Source organism: Stomoxys calcitrans, chromosome 4, assembly GCF_963082655.1.
Source record: "Stomoxys calcitrans chromosome 4, idStoCalc2.1, whole genome shotgun sequence".
NCBI classification, from domain to species: Eukaryota; Metazoa; Arthropoda; class Insecta; order Diptera; family Muscidae; genus Stomoxys; species Stomoxys calcitrans.
Genome location: NC_081555.1, coordinates 31,592,038 through 31,606,382, shown reverse-complemented (window position 1 = coordinate 31,606,382; position 14,345 = coordinate 31,592,038). Strand labels below are relative to the sequence as shown.

The 14,345-nt window shown below is 36.2% G+C and overlaps 1 protein-coding gene across 9 annotated transcripts in view; it reads left to right on the top strand.

Annotated features, from left to right (window-relative positions):
- LOC106083902 (syntaxin-binding protein 5) overlaps window positions 1-14,345 on the top strand; it is a 152,644-nt gene that overhangs the window by 67,126 nt on the left and 71,173 nt on the right. For all 9 annotated transcript variants that reach the window (XM_013247199.2, XM_013247197.2, XM_013247196.2 and 6 more), the window contains 3 exons: window positions 9,634-9,856; window positions 10,174-10,271; window positions 10,943-11,131. In XM_013247199.2, coding sequence (XP_013102653.1) covers window positions 9,734-9,856; window positions 10,174-10,271; window positions 10,943-11,131 — 410 coding nt within the window. In that variant the 5' untranslated portion in view covers window positions 9,634-9,733. The remainder of the gene's footprint in view (window positions 1-9,633; window positions 9,857-10,173; window positions 10,272-10,942; window positions 11,132-14,345) is intronic.

Here is a 14,345-nt window from a genome sequence, read left to right as displayed (position 1 = left end):
AGAGGGTACTAAAACTACCCTTCCCCAAGGGAGAGGGTACTAAAACTACCCTTCCCCAACGGAAAGGGTACTAAAACTACTCTTCCCCAAGAGAACGGGTACTAAAACAACACTTCCCCAAAAGAAAGGGTGCTAAAACCACCCTTCCCTAAAAGAAAGGGCACTAAAACTACCCTTCCCCAAAAGAAAGGGTGCTAAAACTACTCTTCCTCAAGTGAGGGGATACTGACACAACCTTCCCCAATTGAGAGAATACTGGAATTACCCTTCCCCAAGGGAGAGGGTATTAAAACTACCCTTCCCCAAGAGAAAGGGAACTAAAGCTACCCTTCCCAAAGGGAAAGGGTATTAAAACTACCTTTTCCCAAGGGAGAGGGTACAAAAACTACCCTTCCCCAAGAGAGAGTGTACTAAAACTACCCTTCCCCAAGGGAAAAGGTACTACAACTACTCTTCCCCAAGAGAACGGGTTCTTAAACTTCCCTTCTTCATGGGAAAGGGTACTAAATCTACTCTTCCTTATGGAAAGTGTACTAAAACTACCATTTCCTATGAGAAAGTGTACTAAAACTGCCCTTCCGCATATAGAAAGATTACTGGAACTACCCTTCCCCATGGGAAAGGTTGCTCAAACCACCCTTTCCCATTAGAGAGGGCACTAAAACTGCGCTTCCGCAAAGAAAAGGGTACTAAAACTACCCTTCCCCAATGGAAGGGGTACTTAAACTACAATTTCTCAAGAAAAGTGGTACTAAAACTAAAATCTTCCCCAAGATAAAGGGTACTAAAACTACCCTTCCCCATGGTAAAGGGTACTAAAACTACCCTTTACCAAGAGAAATGATACTAAAACCACCTTCCTCAAGAAAAAGGGTATTAAAACTACCCTTACCTTAATAGAGAGAGTTCTATAACTACTTTCCCCAAGTGAGAGGGTACTTAAACTACCCTTCCTGACAAGGAAGTTTTTTCAAAGAAATTGTAGGAACTATATGGTACCAGTAAGTATGGTTCTCTCATAGCAATGGTTGTATTCCGGTTTGAGTTGAAGCTCACGACTAGGTCCGCTTTTTGTCGCCAAGCCCAAACGGTGAGACATGTTTTAAAAAAGAAGTGAACATTTATTAAAAAATTTTCTCCCCTTCCTAGACAGCTTCAAGGTGAATGACAGGAAAAATATAAGGAAATTTATGGAGTCTTGTTATCAATTGTTGAAGCAAATACACAAAAGTTCTGAAAATGACCTAACTATGGGCATGGAGGAGGGGGGATATTTCGACCTCCTCCTTTTAAATTAACTTAACCTACACACCTTTAGCAATGTGCGTCTTTTATGACCTTCCTTGCTAGCCTTAATCCCTTACCTAGATAATCAACATAAGCTGCCAGAAAATTGATTCCCACTGTGTCAGTTTGGTATTTGCAGTAATTTTTCTTTAGTGTCAGTTAGGAATCTCTAAGAATATTGGTTGTGCTTATGGCATGATAGCGGCAGGACAGCTATCATGGATTGGGGGGCATTGTGTCATCCTCATTGATTTTAGAATTTATATTAAAACGCACAACGTCTCAGCTGGATATCGAATTTCTAATAACCTCGAGTTTCATCACTTTTTGGCATTAATGCTGCTAATGCGCTAAACAATGTGCTGGCAAAGCAGCTTGTGGGCAAAGCCATAGCTGACACATCCTACTCCTACCACTAGTGCCAGCACTAGCAAGCGGAATTGTTGTTAATGGCATTTGTGACATCATAATGGCGGATGTTATGCCATTGCCTCCAAATGAGTGTACGTATTAAGCAAATATGTAAATTGGTTTCCAGATATTCTAGTAGTTGAACCATTGCCATTACGAGCTTCTGTTCACATTATATGTGGTGGGAGAGCCAACACTACCTGGGCTGCTATACAAAATTGAACCTCCACTGATTTTGCATAAATTTGATGTGAGGAAGTTCGCTGGTGAATTGAGGATGATAAGTGAGGTGTTGGTTGTGTATCTTTTCCTTTCATTCATGTACAGAAAATACTCGCGGGAACTGAACCTGCTGTGTTTGATGGCGTATTGGAGAACTGACTGGCTGACTGACTGACTGAACTGCCATAATACACTTGTAGATTAATCCATCATCTTAATTATGCCTGGGAGTTGTTTGTTTTTGACTGTTTGTACAACAAAATTAATAGTTTGTATTTAAATAACAATAAGGAGAACAGGCGAAAAGGAAGGCAGCTCGGAAGGAAGCCAGGTAAATATCCCCATCGCAAATTTTCTCTTTCATATTTGAAATATTTGCCATGTTGACCTAATGGCTGAGGAATTCTGTAATAGTAGAGCGGGGGACACAAACTAAATTGGGAATAAAGGCATTATCATGGGAATGGCAATCACTACACGCTGTGAAATCTTTGGAAAATTTTATTCTAAATATTATTTATAACCTTTGGCTTTTTAATACACCAGGCGATGTCTTGTCTGCTTTCGTAATTATGGGGCAAAGAGATGGAACTGCAGATGTTTTGGACCGAATATCTGAAAAGATGATTGTGACAAGAAAGTAGGATTAGACGGAAGAAACCCTAGCGTAAATACCAACTGTTATCTGTTGCTACACGGCTGGGTTGAAGCTGGGGGAGAGAACAGGTTATGGAAGATTGAAGATTGAAAGCTTTTCTATGATTGGCCTGATCATATCATGTAATACGTTAACTGTAATGATGCTTATAAGATGCCTGCAATTGTGAAAGTGCTCACGACTATTCGGGCCATAACAACCAGGGGACGTAGTCGAAGAATTTTATACATTGCCAAATAGCCATTAATGCTACATATGGCACAATCCCCCAAAAAAATAAAGCGGATATCCTGATAGTGAATCCAGAGAATTGCTGATGACAAGCTTTGAAAACGCGGAACCCTTTGTCGCAACACGATCTGAAGAAATGTCTTAGGCAAGTGACTCGCATTTGGAACTTTGGAACGCAGATAGTGTCGGAAGGGCAGAAAAAATCCAGGTTGAGGGTATTCAAGGCAGATACTGGGAGAAAGGCACTGTAATGCAGCGGTTTTTATGTCCGCCTTTGATACTGAGCGCCTGGAATCGAAACCTGGCGAGAATATGAGAAAACAAATTAAAACGTACGGCCTGGCAGAATGTTGGGAACCAACCACCATGGATTCTGCTAAAAATTTCTACATACCAAATTTCTACCAATCAGGCAAAAGTATAAACTGAATAAGGCCATATTTGGCACGATTGGGAGCGGTTTATATGGGAGCTATATCAGGTGAAGACCGATTCGGATTATACCTGGCACGATTTTTGGAAGTTGTAAGAGAACACTACGTGCCAAATTTCAGCCAAATCGGACGAAAATTGCGGCTTTTAGAGGTTCAAGAAATCAAATCGAGAGATCGGTTTATATGGGAGCTACATCAGGTTATATACCGATTCGAACCATACTTGGCATGATTGTTGGTAGCCTTATCAGAACACTACGTGTAAAATGTCTACTCGATCGGACAACAATTTGGGCTTCTAGGGGTTCAGGGTGTCAAATCGAGAGATCGGTTTATATGTGAGCTATATCATGTTATATACCGATTCCTACCATACTTGGCACGATTGTTGGTAGCCGTTACAGAACACTACGTGCCAAATTTCAGCCAAATCGGACGATAATTGCGGATTCTAGAGGCTTTAGAAGTCAAATCGAAAGATCGGTTTATATGGGAGCTACATCAGGTTATAGACCGATTCATAACCATACCATAGCATGATTGTGGGGAGTCATAACAGAACACTACATGCGAAATTTCAGCCAAATCGGAAAACATTTGCGGTTTCCAGAATCTCATGAAGACAAAACGGGATATCGGTTTATATGGGAGCTATATCAAAATCTGACCCGATATGATCCATTTGTAATCCTCAATGACCTACATCAATAAGAAGTATGTGTGCAAAATTGTAAGTTGCTAGCTTTACACGTTTGACCGCTAACGTGATTTTAACAGACGGACGGACATCCCTAATCAACTCAGAATGTCGAAACGATCAAATATATACTTTATGGGGTCCCAGATCAATATTTCGAGGTGTTACAAAGGGAATGATTAGATAAGAATACCCCCATCCTATGGTGGTGGGTATAAAAAAATGTTCAGCAGTGGTTATCCCTTCCTAGTGCTGGCGACATTTATGAGATACTTTTCCATGTAAGAACTTCTCCCCAAAGAGGTGTTACACTGCGGCACGCCTTTCGGACTCAGCTATAAAAGGCAGGTCCTTATCTTTTCTTATTCTAATTAGTGATGACAGAAATTTTATCACAATGGTTCCAATTATCGGGTGTGGGTTCTTCTAGTCAGATCGCGCAGACAAGCTGATGATGATGACGAGCCTTATCAGCGTGTCGGTCTTAAATAGTTCAGCGAACAACCCATCGGCTCCTGCTGCCTTGTTGTTCTTCAGTCGGTTCACAGTTACTTGGACCTCATTCTGGCTGGGAGTTAAACATTCTATAACATCATCAGGTATTGGTTCTGCGATATCCTCTTCGCTGCCATCGGACACTAGCAGCTGGGAAAAATGTTCTTTCCAAATCCCAAGGACACAATGTATCAATTACCAGATTTCCTTCTGTGTCTCTGTATGAGGTAGTGCCTACACCAAAGCCTTTGGTTTGATGTTTGATGATTTGGTAGAATTTCCGAACTTCATTCTGACTCTTGTACATCTCAATTTGGTCACACTCACATCTTTCGGTTTCTACTCTCTCCTTTTCTCGCGATAACTCTCCTCATCTGGCTTGTTGCTACTCATTGCAGGGTTGCTCTGTATGCCGCGTTCTTGACTTCAGTAGCATTTTGACATTCTTGGCCGCACTATGGGATTCTTGGGAGAAATACGGATTACGCGCCATTTTCCATGGAGTAGGCAATGGATTGCCACTGCGCCATTATACCATCGATACAAGGAGTGCTTTCATCAAGCGTTGGGTCAGAAGTATGTCGTTGCCTGCTATTGTGCTTGCAGTTTTTCAATGTCCAGCTTTTGTGCAGTGTCAGATCGTACTTTTCTCGACATACTCAAACGGCTGTGAACCTTTGCTGCAACAATGCGAACCTATATCACTCCACGGATCGATCGTACGTTTAACACGCTGAATGAATGCTTCCATCTATCTTAACGTGATCAATTTCGTTCCTTACAAAGCCATGTGGCTTTGTGAATTTTTTTATATTGAATTCTGGTACTGCTAACTACCATGTTTTTTGGCCTCAACCCTCTTTTATCCTCAATCCATTATCGGACGTGATCTCGTTGAGGCTAAATGTTCCGAATGTTGGACCAAATTTTCCCTATCCCAGAACGATTTTAATATCAAGGGCCGGGCAACGGTCGTATTCTCTCTTTAGGCGCTCGTAAAAAATATCTTTGGTCTGCTCGTCCTTCTCTTCCGTCGGTGCATGGGTATAAAAAAGGCTGATTTTGAAAATTTTGGCTTTTATGCGGATTGTGACTAGCCTCTCATCCACCAAACCTGAAGACAAGGTGTTCCAGTCTCCGACTAACCACAAGTTCACAGCCAAATTCATGCCTCGAGCCATGGCAGCTATTGTATGGATTCGATGGATGGGGAATGGCGTTACAATAACACCAAAGGTTGACGCACTCCTTTAGTGTTGTGGTGACAACACGTCCCTTATCTGGGAACAGACGCTGATGTTTTCCATTGGTGGCGAGGCGCCAATACCTTGTTTTGTCATTTCAAGTATCATTGACCCTCAATATTTAAGTACGCGTCAATGCCACCTGACCCTCACTGAGACTCTCCTCCCGAAATCGGTATATCACAAACACCTAACCTCACTTTCAACTTAGGGCTGGCATAATATCGATAGCACTATCGATAATTTATTTTTTGTCTGTATATCGATTGATATTTTTCTATGAATACTTTAATCAAAGTTTAAAGCATCCTTTAAGATACATTGCGCCTATATAGCGCGCAATTTTCATTCGATTGGGGTAAAATTTTGTACAATCATTTCTCTTACTTGGGAGCCTTATTCCTTGAACCCCTGGAAGCCGTAATTTTCGTCCGATTTGGCCCAAATTTTGCACATAGTTTTCTGTTATAACTTCTAACAACTGGCCCAAGTACGGTCCAAATTGGTCCATGACCTGATATAGCTCCCAATAAACCGCTCTCCTGATTTGACTTCTTGAGCCCCTGGAAGCCACAATTTTCATCCGATTTGGCTCAAATTTTGCATGTAGTGTTCCGTTACGCCTTCCAACAACTGTGCCAAGTACGGTACAAATCGGTCTATAACCTGACATAGCTCCCATATAAACAGATGTCTCGATTTTACATCTTGAGCCCCTAGAAGCCGCAATTTTTGTCAGATTTGGCTGAAATTTTGCACGTAGTGTTCTGTTATGACTTCCAACAACTGTGCCTTGTACGGTCCAAATCTGTCTATAACCTGACACAGGTCTCATATAAACCGATCTCCCGATTTGGCTTCTTGAGACCTTACAAGCCGCAATTTTTGTCAGATTTGGCTTAAATTTTGCATTTAGTGTTCTGTTATGACTTCCAACAGCTGTGCCTATTACAGTTTAAATCAGTCTATAACCTGACATAGCTCTCATATAAACTGGTCTCTCGATTTTCCTTGTTCGGTTCTCAGAAGATTTAATTTTGTTGGTTTGACAGAAGTTTGGTATGTATAATTAAATTATGCCTTCAACTAAATTTATTTTGTATAAATTTTTAGCAGAATAAATCGTGGTGGGTTCCCAAGATACGGCTCGGCCGAACTTATCACGCTATTACTTGTTACTTCTCGTTTAACGATTAACGATCGTATCGATACTTGTTATGAGAAATTATCGAAAGTTGCGTATATCGATAGCTTGCCAGCTCTACTTCAATTAGTTTGCGGCATTTGTTAATATCATTTGTTGACATAAATGATCGCAGATTTTCCATCACCTGAAAAAAATTTTCTTGAATGTTCTCTGTCTTTGGTATTTTCATATTTTATACTTATTTCTAATAGAAATCATGTTTTAGTCTACATGTTCTTTTTATTGCTGGTAAGACAAATGATTCTTAGCTTTTTAAAAGTTTTTTTTTATGGTTCTAGGTTCCCCGCTGTTCTGCAGATATTATCTCACTAAACTAATAAATTACAAAGTTTGCTTCGTCTCTACATACATTTGGTTTGATTAAAACTCTACCTTATTTGATTAAAGTTAATAAAACTTTGTTGATATTACTTGCAAAGCAAATATCCTCTACCTACTAAGGAACATATGTGGAAGTTAATTTGTTTTTGACATCATAAAACACCATATACTTTGACCACTAACATAGAGGTGTTGCCAGTGTTTTGGATTTTACTCACTGTCTTTCATCTTCTCTTTCCCTCACTCTCTTTCTCTCTCTCTCTCTGTTTTGATAACTCTCATAATAGTATGCATTGGGCAGTGGTTGTTGAAACACGCATTCCATTTGATGTAATTTTCCTTGCCTTAGTTTCCCACCTGTCACCAAATTAATTATCACATAGTTAACAAAACTAGACAAAAATTCATAGCTTTGTTAGTGTGGAGGTCAATTTATTATTCACAAGAACTTAAGTGTTGCCAGAGTATGGGCCATGGGTTATATGGAATGTGCCTGATTGTAAAAGTGTTTGTATACGCCTGTGTACTTTGGACAGGTGTGATTTCTGGACATGTTGTTGAAACCACTATTTAGAGTAATTGAAATTTAATCATTTATATTCATTATTCTAATTAGCAGTTATTGACCAAAAAGGTTTAATTATAGTTTTCCTATACTTAACTACAATTGTAGGGTCTGACACTAACACTCTGTGATTTTCTTTTTTAAATGAAGAAGAATAAAATTTACATACAGGGTGGCTGATGAAAGCCGCTACCAAAAAAAAATGTAATAACTTTTTTTCTATTTAATAATAATAATTTAATAATTAATTTAATTAATTAATTAATTAATTTAATTAATAATAATTTAATAATTAATTTAATAATTTAATTTAACATGAATAAAAGAAAAATGTATTCCATACACCGAAAAAAAAATGTAGCAATATTCATCATTGTAGCAATATTCATCAGCCACCCTGTATATATATTCCCCTAATTATTGTTTCACTTATTTAATATGTTAAATGTTTAATTAAAAAATGTCTGTGAATAGTTTATTCATGGCTATTTTCTATTTCATGGCTAGTGCAGTGAAAAATAACATCTATCAGGGACAACGAAGTTCTGGATAAATTACCAGTGCAGGGGCCGAATCGCCGCATACGTGATCAAGTGCGCTTTCGTATCGAATGAAATTTAATCTCGAATTTAATGGATGTTATACCACTTGTATACTCACTGTAACATTGAATTTGTTATAAACTATGATAGATTTAAACATTCGCGTTCTTATATTTCAAAAATTCACTTTCAAAAAAGAAATACATAATTCACAATAGAGATATTTCGAACGATTTGATTTGATTCGGCCCGTTTCGTGAGCATTTAATTGCATTTGCAATTAAAATTGTGCGAAATTTATTCTGTTGCAGCGACATGTCGCTACTATTTTGCTCATAGAACTCAGTACCACTTGTACGGAATGTGTTCGTATTATCTTCGTCACCATTTTTTATAGTGCGTTTTGAGTTGGGTTGGTTTGAGTTGTTCGTGTAAAAAGCCGAAGTCAGTACTAGGCTTTATGTTGAACATCTTTCTTCAGTATTGCCATGATATGTTTATCACAAATAGGTGTGTCCACATGCAGAAATAACTCTATTGTGAATGACACGATAAAATTTAACCGAAATATTTATAAAATTGCGTGAACAAATCTTAATAAATTTTATTTGAATTTTATGCCTACACATGTTTTGCCAATTTTATTTATAAATTTTATAAATATTTTCACTTTTTTTAGTTTTGTTTTTGACAGGTGGGAAAATGGCTTGGAAACATTTTTTGCGTTTTAGTTTTTTGCTCTTTCCGGCTTTTTCTAACCAGTACTATAATAAAACAGAACAAATAGCGTTGTTCTATTTTAGTACTAAACAGTGCTGTGTAGTGTGAATGAGTCTCCAGGATTGCCATACTTTGTTTTTCACAACTATATTCGGTCGACTAAAGAAATACACCTATTGTGAATGGCAGAGTTATTATTAAAGCAATCATTTAACCAATTATTTATACAATTCACAATTATTAATAAATGGTGTTCAATTGCAATACCACACATTGTTTTTAAGTTTAATTTACAAATTCTACAAATATTTGCACGTTTTTGCTCAAATTGTTTGGCAAACTGTGTTACCACCGCCATATATCAACTATCCCAACTTTCTGCGAAAAAAATGATTGTGTTTTTTCTCTTCCTTCTCGAAAAGTCATGAATAAACTGTATGTCCGATATTGAAGGGGTTGGAAAACACTATAGTACTTATGGTCCCAGTTCTAGTAAACAAAAAACAAACAAAAAATTAGACAAAATTTGTTAATCTTTACTAACATGAACCCGATTACTTTTTCAAATTACAATTTTTTTTTCTCTTTTTTAATTTCAGGGGCAAATGGATTATTTGTAAGATTGGCTGCTGCAAACTTACTGTAAAGCTACAAGTCCTCTACAACACAAATTCCAAAAAATCATTCTATGTGTAAAAAATGAAAAAGTTCACATTTAGAGGCGTTCTTGATGGATTTCGACAAACGGTTCAGCCGCAAACTGCAAGACAAGAGCAGGAGATTCATGAGACCCTTAGACCAGACCATTTTACGATAAGAAAGGTATGTCGGAGTGAAGAAGCAGACAATATTAACAGTGAAAGTGAATGAAAGTGACTTTGAGGTGATCCAAACAAAAAACAGTTATATTCTCCCCTTTAACAAATTGGCTATAGTTAGCGTTTGTTTTATTTGGTAGTGTTCTGTTAAAGGCTATCATAAGACACACGCGGCTATGGCCGATTTCAAGACATTCATCGCATAAAAAAAACCACTCATTGATTCCAGAGGTTTAAGTGATTTTCTAAATTCCTTAATTGTATGCTCCTTGCTGCTGGGTTCTATTCTAATTATTTCTGTATCGTGCTTTTGCCTTGTAGACCTTTCGTCATGGATTTCCCTACTCTCCAACGACATTTGCATTTGATCCAGTACAAAGGCTGTTAGTTATTGGCGACAAATCGGGCAGTCTAAGATTGTAAGTAGAGAAATTATTCGTGTTCTTGGTTTTACTTTTGGTTTTAAAGGGAATACGAAAGGGACTTGCTGGCTCAGTTGGCAGCGAGCAGGTCGTAGGCAGAATTGCAGAGTCGATGGGATCAAGATTTTAAAATTTAAGTGGGACTCACTCTCTAAGGTAGAGTCGGAGTTGAGTAAGCTTGCTACGACTTTAAAGTAAACTCCGACTGCGGCTAGATAATATGATACGATAATTCGTAGGCTCGATTCCGGCCAAAGGCTTTGCCATGTCGCTACTATGTGCTTAACATTGTCTTGGGGAAACTATTAGGGACTGCCATCACTTCCTTACTGCCGCAACTATCTTACTGCCACTACCATTTTACTGCCACTATTACCTTACTGCCACTACTACCTTACTGCCATTACTACTTTACTGCCACTACTACCTTACTGCCACTACTACCTTACTGCTACTACTACCTTACTGCCACTACTACCTTACTGCCACTACTACCTTAAATAAGCTTATGATGTAAAATTTTAAAACAAAATGATTTAACTTTATTTATATTAAAATCACAAGTTTTAAGGGTAGGAAGTAAAATCAAGAATGTCTACGAACATCTTATTTTTTAATTAATTTATTAAAAATTTTTTTTGCCTTTTCATACTTTTTCTCTTTCCTAGATTGGGCCGTCCGGGTGTGGATACTCATATCAGTCATGAAGGTGAATCTGCATGTCCCGTAATTCTATCCGAATTTTTAGTCAATGATGGAAAATTGGTAACCGTGACCGCAGATGACACAATACATTTGTGGAATATACGCCAAAAAGTACCTCAAGTCATACAAAGCTTAAAATTTCAACGAGAAAGGTAAGAATGCCAAATTAACAAAAACAAAAAAAGATACGTTTTCTACATAATACTAGCCATGGCCAATGAAATGCAATAGAAATAACAGTTGGCAGTGTCAGAGACAGAAAAAACCCAATGCCAATTGAAAATAATACACTCAAAAAAAAAAAAGAGAATAAAATGAAACAAATATAGAAAATGTCAACATGTGTTATAAAAAAATCCACGAAACTTTTTTAATAAAATTTGCCCAAAAAATTATTAAAAACCGAATTTCCACAAAATTTTCTATAAAAATAAGTTGATTAACTTAACATGTTTTGGCATCGAGCTCAAAATATTGTACTTCTTTTTTTTAATACCTTAGGCTAATTTTATGCTAGTTTAAAAACATGATTTTTTACAAATATTGTGTTCAAGCAACCTAAGGGAAACGCCCCACCCGAACGGGTATGTAAGCCGAATGGGACAATATTGGTATCAAATGAATTTGATATAAAAAAATTGGGACCCAAGTGTCTCAAAAGGGCATGTGGGCCGTTCGGCCTCAAGGTATAGTGTTCTCGTCGATTATCTGGTAGCTCGTGATAAATAAAAAGTTCCTTAGGTTCTTAAAAGGGTTAGCAAGAAATCGTATATGCGGGTGATGTTGTGCTGTTCATCCAACACAAGTTTCTGTTCGCGATCAGCGATATCATGGAAAGGTCACTAAGTTAAGATTGTCGAATTGGTCTACCTGAAATGGGTTATGAACGAACCTAAGGAAGACGTTACTTTTCACTTGGAGTTATAAGATATGGAATATTTGATTCCCATTTCTGGAAGGGATTACACTTAAGTTGTCGTAAAAGACGAAAGTCTAGACCTAGTCCTCAATTCAAAACTGTCAAAGAAAAGAAAAAAAGGGGGGAAAAAGCCCAAGACTATAGACCTCATCTAGATCAGCGGGAGATTGATTTGGCATGCTAGTGAGGAGAGTGCGGCCATTGTTCCATTCTGGATACTACAGATACGAAGAGTAGACTAAGGAAGGTATCGGACTACCCAAGACTGATTCGAGATAAAATCTTCGAGATTCCCTTTTCCCGAAAGAAAGAGTTTAGAGGCAAAGCTGTTTTTAAGGAGATCGCGGACACCACAGATGGCTCCAAATTGATGTCAGGGGGGTGATAAGAGCTGCAAGGAAAATCCTAGGCTGAAATTTACCGCCTTTCAGCCACAGAATTTGGATAGTGGGATGTTTGGCGGCACTCAAGGCATAGTTTGGCGGCAAAATGCGTGACCGCATATACAGATTTCCTGAATAAACTTAAGGCTGGTTTTTCGGGAAATAAGAAGCAGTACGAAGAAGTGAGAAAGCGCTTGTCCTTAGTCATTGAACCAGTCGTCGACTTTGCATACGTACCATTTGTCGAGGACATAGTTGAGGGAATTGAATATAAAAGAGGGATGCAACGACTATAGCGAATCTTTGAGGGATTGCCAGGACTCTCTGACCTACTGACAACCGAATAATGTTTAAGGAGCTGCTGGCTTTTGATGAGAGAGAGGTCAATGGGCAACAAAAAGCGAAAAGGCGGAGGAATACGTCAGGAATCTCCACCTTGGCGATCGAAGCAGTCACCGGTCTTGCAAACGTTCCAATTGTCGAGCTACTGCACATAGAAGAGAAAAAAAACCGGGAACAGAACTGTGACAGGAAGCGGTTTATCTTCAAACTGGGAAAACCTTACAATTCCAAAAATTTTTTATAAAAACAAAATTTTCCGAAAAATTTCTATAAAAACAAAATTTTATGAAAATTTTCTACAAAAACAAAATTTTCCGAAAATTTTCTTTAAAAACAAAATTTTCCGAAAATTTTCTATAAAAACAAAATTTTCCGAAAAGTTTCTATAAAAACAAAATTTTCCGAAAAGTTTCTATAAAAACAAAATTTTCCGAAAATTTTCTATAAAAACAAAATTTTCCGAAAATTTTCTATAAAAACAAAATTTTCCGAAAATTTTCTATAATAACAAAATTTTCCGAAAATTTTCTATAAAAACAAAATTTTCCGAAAATTTTCTATAAAAACAAAATTTTCCGAAAATTTTCTATAAAAACAAAATTTTCCGAAAATTTTCTATAAAAACAAAATTTTCCGAAAATTTTCTATAAAAACAAAATTTTCCGAAAATTTTCTATAAAAACAAAATTTTCCGAAAATTTTCTATAGAAACAAAATTTTCCGAAAATTTTCTATAAAAACAAAATTTTCCGAAAATTTTCTATAAAAACAAAATTTTCCGAAAATTTTCTATAAAAACAAAATTTTCCGAAAATTTTCTATAAAAAAAATTTTCCGAAAATTATATGTAAAAACACAATTTTCCGAAAATTATCTGTAAAACAAAATTTCCGAAAATTTTCTATAAAAACAAAATTCTACCAAAATTTTCTATAAAAACAAAATGTTTCTAAAATTTTCAATAAAAACCTAATTTTTTGAAAATTTTCTATAAAAACTAAATTTTGCGAAAATTTTTATTAAAAACTAAGTTTTGCGAAAATTATCTATATAAACAAAATTTTGCGAAAGTTATATGTAAAAACAAAATTTTTCAAAAAATATATATAAACAGAAAATTTTCCGTTTATAGAAAAAAAAACAAAACTTTCATAAAATATTCTATAAAACAAAAATGTACGTAAAATTATTTGTAAAAACAAAATTTTCCAAAAATTATATATAAACAGAAAATTTTCCGTTTATAGAAAAAAAAAATAAAACTGTCATAAAATTTTCTATAAAACAAAAATGTTTGTAAATTTTTAAATTAAAATTTTCCGAAAATTTTCTACAAAAATAAAATTTTCGAAAAATTTTTTTAAAAAAAACAGAATTTTACGAAAATTTTCTATATAAACTTAATTCTCAAAAAATGTTCTAAAAAAAATTCAGAAAACTTCTATAAAAACGAAATGTGCCCAAATTAAAAAAAAAAAACAAAATTTTCCGAAAATTTTTTGAAAATTATCTGAAAAAACATAATTTTTTAATAATTTTTATCTTGTTGTTAAAGTTTCCTTCGAAATTTTCTCCGTGTTGGTTATCTACCACAGCCCTATAATTTCACTTTTCTTTAGCAGAAATTATGGCAATTTACAATATTGTCTACCTGGTAGCATAAACCAGCACCATTTTACCATTGTTTTTTTCCTCTCAAAGCCATAGGCAAATCACTACAAT